The sequence below is a fragment of the Triticum aestivum genome, chromosome 2A, assembly GCF_018294505.1.
Source record: "Triticum aestivum cultivar Chinese Spring chromosome 2A, IWGSC CS RefSeq v2.1, whole genome shotgun sequence".
Taxonomy (NCBI): domain Eukaryota; kingdom Viridiplantae; phylum Streptophyta; class Magnoliopsida; order Poales; family Poaceae; genus Triticum; species Triticum aestivum.
The window spans coordinates 38,127,104-38,133,075 of record NC_057797.1 but is presented as its reverse complement, the minus strand read 5'-3'; the positions used below and the strand labels follow the sequence as shown (position 1 = coordinate 38,133,075).

The window sequence follows — 5,972 nt, the reverse complement described above, 5'->3', positions numbered from 1 at the left end:
TAGCAAAATCGACTTTCCAAAATTAATGCGGAACGGAAATTTTTAGCCACACATATAATATTTCACTTCTTTTGACCTTTTCAATGCTGGTACATAGTTAAACACATGCAAAATTCAAGCACGTACACCAAAATTAATATATGTTCCTTTCTATAGGAAACCATCAAGGAAAAAGGGGAACCCTAACCTTGTGCATAGAAATACACAATTTGGCCCAGAAGGTGAAGTTTTAGGGCTCAGTTGAGGATCCGGGGTCATAGGAGGTAAAAGGGCATGTATTTCCCATGTTAGGTATCATGTTGCTGATAGTTGTTTTCCGACACACAACTTATCGATGAATCTAAATATTTCTTTGCGGTTTCTTTTTCAAAAAGGTGTGTGTGTGGTGGTGGTGGGGGGGGGGGGGGGGGGGGGAGGGTAGCCCTCTGCCTATCCATTGATTGAGGTACACAATCAACTTTTATTGTCAAATATCAAGTTCCAAACAAAGTCCACTACTGGAGTTGCCGAATTTGCCAAATTCAAAGGGAACTCGGCAGAGTTTAGAAACAACTCGGCGTTGTGTTTGTCGAGTTCCATTCTCGGCAAACAAGACTCGGCTGGACAGTTGTTAGCAATCATTAATTGTATTAGTTTCTATTATTGTGCACTCGACAAGCATTTAGATAGCCATTGCGGAGTTTTCAAAAACGAAAACTCAGCAAACTACCATGTTAGGTGAAACGGCCGTTAACGGCGCAAGATTACATGACACATTAATGCTTCACTAATCTCATTAGTGGACCGTCATCCATATTGGTTGAACAAAATTCGTGCTACCATCTTCAAATGGCTATGTCTACAGACCATAGACCTCCACGCGCTCAACACGCTAAAGAGAGCACACAAAGTTTGTCAGCTTGATTGCTAGTTTAGATGACTATTCCCAGCACTTGACTCTCTCTCTCTCTCTCTCTCTCTCTCTCTCTCTCTCTCTCTCTCTCTCTCTCTCTCTCTCTCTCTCTCTCTTTGCGTGAACCCAGCACTTGATTCATGGTGGAGTGAAGCTGCTCTATAAATATGCTCCACCGACGCAAAAGGAAGATATACCTTCCATTCATATCATTAGAAAACAGAGTGTGATATGGCGACGTCGCAAAGCTCATGGCTCCTCAGACATGCTTGCCCACTAGCGATGCCATGGACAAGAACAGGGAATAATATAGGCCTCCAAGTGACCAACATCACCTACTGGTACGTATCGTGCATATGTACAGTTCAGTTGAAAATAGATTAGTGTATCGATGCATGCAATGGATCTCTGGATCACTGTACTACTTGATTTTACGCAGGAGATGCAGTAGGGCGAATGGAGGAAGAATCATGGCGGGTATGACTATGAGCACCGCCAACTGCTTGGCACAACCTGCGCAACTCCAAGGTGAAGCGGTCCAAGTTAGTAAGAGAAGCACGCGCACTGGCCGGGGCGCCGCCGTTGCGGCTAGGCACGAGGAGGAGGGCACCGACGATGAATGGCTCATGTACCTGGAGCCGGCGAAGCTAGAGGTGTTCGATCATCTGGAGCCTTGGGCGGAGGCGAATGTGGTGCCGCTCCTTAAGCCCGCGGAGGTGGCGTGGCAGCCGACGGACTTGCTGCCGGACCTGGCGTCGCTGGGCGCCGATGGCTTCCACGCGGCGTGCTGCGACATCCGCGCCCGCGCGGCCGGCCTGCCCGACGCGCACCTCGTGTGCCTCGTGGGGAACATGGTGACGGAGGAGGCGCTGCCGACTTACCAGAGTATACCCAACCGCTTCGAGGCCGTGCGCGACCTCACAGGCTCCAGCGGTACCGCCTGGGCGCGCTGGATCCGTGGCTGGTCCGCCGAGGAGAATCGCCACGGGGACGTGCTCAACAAGTACCTCTTCCTCTCCGGCCGCGTTGACATGCGGCAGGTCGAGAGGACCATCCACAACCTCATCCAGTCCGGCATGGTCATGAACGCCGCGCGGAGCCCCTACCACGGCTTCATCTACGTCGCCTTCCAGGAGCGCGCCACCTCCATCTCCCATGGCAACACGGCGCGGCGCGCCAAGGAGCATGGCGACCTGTCGCTCGCGCGTATATGCGGCGCCATCGCCGCCGACGAGAAGCGCCACGAGCTGGCCTACACGCGCATCGTGGGGAAGCTGTTCGAGATCGATCCGGACGGCGCCGTGCGCGCGCTCGCATACATGATGCGTCGTCGGATCGTCATGCCGGCGTCCCTTATGACCGACGGCCGCGATAGCGACCTCTTCAGCCAATACGGGGCGGTGGCGCAGCAGGCCGGCATTTACACTGCCTCCGACTACCGTAGCATTTTGGAGCATCTCATAAATCAGTGGGGAGTGGAAGAGCTGGTGGCCACCGGGCTCTCCGACGAGGGTAGGCGTGCGCGGGACTATGTGTGCGCACTCCCACGAAAAATCCGAAGGTTGGAGCAGAAGGCCCACGAACGTAATGACAAGAAGGCCCGGCCCACAGCATCCATCCCATTTAGCTGGATCTTTGATAGGCCCGTCAACATCACCATGGCCTAATAAAATTATCTCTTACCCTTAAAATATTTAAATAAATTCTACTATGAAAAATAAACCGCCATTTCTCGATGCTATATTTTGGAGGAATTAAACATTATTCATCTATAGTTTGCCATTGCAAATGGCGCCGTCGAAAGTACTATATCATACTGTTACATTAGTATAGTACTACATATTATTAAAAGTGCAATTTCTTTGTAAACTATGTGCAAATTCGTTGTCATTATTTGTTTTCTTCTCCATTTTTTTACTTAAAGGGTAATAACCGCTAATTCATTCTTCCTTCAGAAATTTCGTTTCTTTTGTTCATTTATTATTATTTTTCAATTTGTTTGTCTTGTCTCTTATAAGGTACTGGGTCAGTTTCTGTTATGTTTCGGACCAAGCCTATGTATCTGATGGACTACTGTTTTTTGGTTGCAAAGGGCGGGGTGCCCCTCTAGAAAAATGACTAATAGGCATAGTTTGGTAATAAGTCTTTATGGTTTTTTCATGTTAGGCATAGTTGCATAATCTTAATTTTATTACCTCTTTTTTATTATTTTAAGGATAAACCACTCCCCTGGTTCATGCTTCCTTAGAAAGAGTTTGTGTGTCTTATTTTATTTCTTATGTGAGGTAAAATGACTCATATAATTATTATTTCTTCAGAAAGAAACGTGGTCTTCTTTCTTTCCGTTTTCTTTTATTTCTTTTTTGAGTTACAACGTGGTCATCTCTGCTTCGGATATGACCAAATATATTTTCTGTATACATGTATTGCAAGTGATTTTTGTATTATTTAGTTGTCAAGTAAAAAGGTACTATACGTACTATGGTTTACTCGGGAAAACAAGATGGAGATTTCTATAAGCCACGAGTCCAGATTTGTACTTTTCCAGCTGCTTGTTCATTTCTAATCAAGTTGAAGCAGCACAATCAAAAATCTCAAAGATAAGATGAGCTCAGGTTTGCAGGTGCATCTAGCGTCATCCAGGAGCAACTAATTAACGAGCACTCCTTCAGGAGTCTCGCAACGATCAGCGCTACTTGGCACGCTCTCAGCCATTTGTCACGTGTCGCGCTCTAGGTGCTCCCTTCAGATTTTTTTTTTAATTTTTTCGCACACGATTTCGGCTATTTAAACGGTTTTTCTGGATTTTTTCGACGTTTTGGTTTTCCACCGGTCTTCCTTAGCTTTTCGACCCAAAAAATCCGTTTTTTTCGCGAGAGTCACGGTTTTGCTTCCACGAGAGCCACGGTTTTGTTTTCGCGAGGGTCACGGTCATGCCTCTCGAAAACGAAAAAAAAACATGTTTTCAGTTTTTTTTTCTTTCGCGAGAGTCACGATTTTGCTTCCGCGAGAGGCACGGTTGTGCTTTCACAAGAGTCACTGTCGTGCCTCTCGAAAACGAAAAAAACACGTTTTCTATTTTTTTCTCCTTTTGCGAGAATCATGGTTTTGCTTCCGCGAGAGGCACGGGTGTGCTTTCACGAGAGTCACGGCCGTACCTCTGGGAAACGGAAAAAAAATGTTTTCTGTTTTTTTCCTTTGCGAGAGTCACGGTTTTGCTTCCGCGAGAGGCACCACAGTTGTGCTTCCGCGAGAGTCACGGCCGTGCCTCTCCAAAACAAAAAAAAACGTGTTTTCTGTTTTTTTCCTTTCGCGAGAGTCACGGTTTTGCTTCCACAAGAGGCACGGATGTGCTTTCGTGAGAGTCACGGCCGTGCCTCCTCGGAAACGAAAAAAAAACGCCTTTTCTTTTTTTCCTCTTCTACGAGAGTCACGGTTTTGCTTCCGCGAGAGGCATGGTTGTGATTTCGTGAGAGGCACAGGCGTGCCTCTTTCGAAAAGGGAAAAAACCATTGCTCCAGGTCTGGTTTTTTCGTCTGGTTTTTTTGTGAAAAAAAAGTTCGTCAAAACCTATCAACATGGGATCTAGTTTTGAAAATCTCGACGCGAGGAATCCAACGGTGAAAGCGATTCGAGATTTAAACGCCCGGTTTGAGAGATAAAGATTGCGACAAGTGGCACTCTGCATGTGCGCCACTTGTCGCAACCTGGGGAATTAGAGTGATCTTTGCAATGAATACTCCTCAACTAGTGATTTCGGTGTCATGCAGCATGTGATGCTGGGAGCTCCTATTCGGCGCCGTATGCACCCGAACAGATTCCTGGCGCCTTGTTGGGCCGGCCCGCGATGGGAAAGGCAGCTACCAGAAATCGCCAAAAAAAGGCAAAAGGGGTGGCTTCTTCAGGGATGGAACTCGCATCGCTCGAGTAGGCAACCCTTGCACGATCTTAGCTGACCACCAGAGCAATTGGTCATTTGTGATCTACTAACGCTAAACTGTACATGAACTAGTATGGGCGCGCTATTATTTATCATTTACTTCTATAAAATCATGAATTTAAAAACGTTCATCGATTTTGATATTAAATTTGAAGGCCGGGCTTCGAACTGGGAAGCGCATAGCTTAGCAAAATTCGCGAGTTCATTAGATGTTGGACGCCATGTCACATGGCTAGGTGATCCCCATGATCCCCTAATTTCCTGTAAACTTTCACATTACTCAATAAAGTGTGGTTTACTGCTAAAAGAAAGGAGGGAGCGTGCTGCATGCTGCAGGGCAACCAACTTGATGTGTATCTGAACTGAACACGAAAAAAAATTAAAAAAAAAGGTCAGGCAACTTTCCTGTAGACGGTCCCTAGAAATATCCTTTTATGTACGTGCGTAGTCCTTGATCCTGCATCGACCTACTCGTCCAGCCAATGCCTCCGCATAAATCTGTTAACAATCCTATGATCAAGGATGTGTGTGTGTGTACGGGTTTCGGGGGCTTGGCGGGACAAAATTTCAGGAATAATCTTAGGGCCTGTTTGGTTCCAATAATAAGTCACCTGATTTATAAGTCAGGTGACTTAAAATCAGTGACTTATAAGTCACGCTTGTTTGGTTTATAAGTCATTTGAGCACACTTTTCCACCTTGTTTTTTAATGTAAAGGTGATGGGACCCACGTAAAAGGGGTGACTTATAAGTTTTAAGTTGGGGTAGAGCAACTTATGACTTATAAGTTGGGATGACTTATAAGTTGGGTCCGTTTGGTAAAATAAGTCACTTTTTACACTTTTCGACTTATAAATTGGTGACTTATTTGAAACCAAACAGGGCCTTAATTCATACGGAATGAGACTCATGGAATTGAACTAGGGAAGAACCAAACTCATGGACTCATAGCCTCATAGGTGGGTTGTTGGCCGGTGGTAGTTGGTCGGTTAGCAAGATGACATTGAAAGACATGCAAGATTGCAGTAGCCATTTTTATTTTTGAGTTGATAATTGCAGTAGCCATTGAATAGGTTTATTCGGCAACAAGAATGCTACTAAATATAGTGGAACAACAAAATAAGTTGAGCAAGAAGAAAAT

At 45.8% G+C, this 5,972-nt stretch overlaps 1 protein-coding gene across 1 annotated transcript; it reads left to right on the top strand.

The window, feature by feature from the left end:
- Positions 1 to 1,023: 1,023 nt before the first annotated feature.
- Positions 1,024 to 2,583, top strand: LOC123184539 (acyl-[acyl-carrier-protein] desaturase 7, chloroplastic). Its single transcript, XM_044596640.1, has 2 exons — positions 1,024 to 1,233; positions 1,332 to 2,583. Exons 1-2 carry the CDS (start codon positions 1,124 to 1,126, stop codon positions 2,557 to 2,559), a joined length of 1,338 nt encoding a protein of 445 aa, XP_044452575.1. The 5' UTR covers positions 1,024 to 1,123; the 3' UTR covers positions 2,560 to 2,583.
- The last annotated feature ends 3,389 nt before the right edge of the window (positions 2,584 to 5,972 follow it).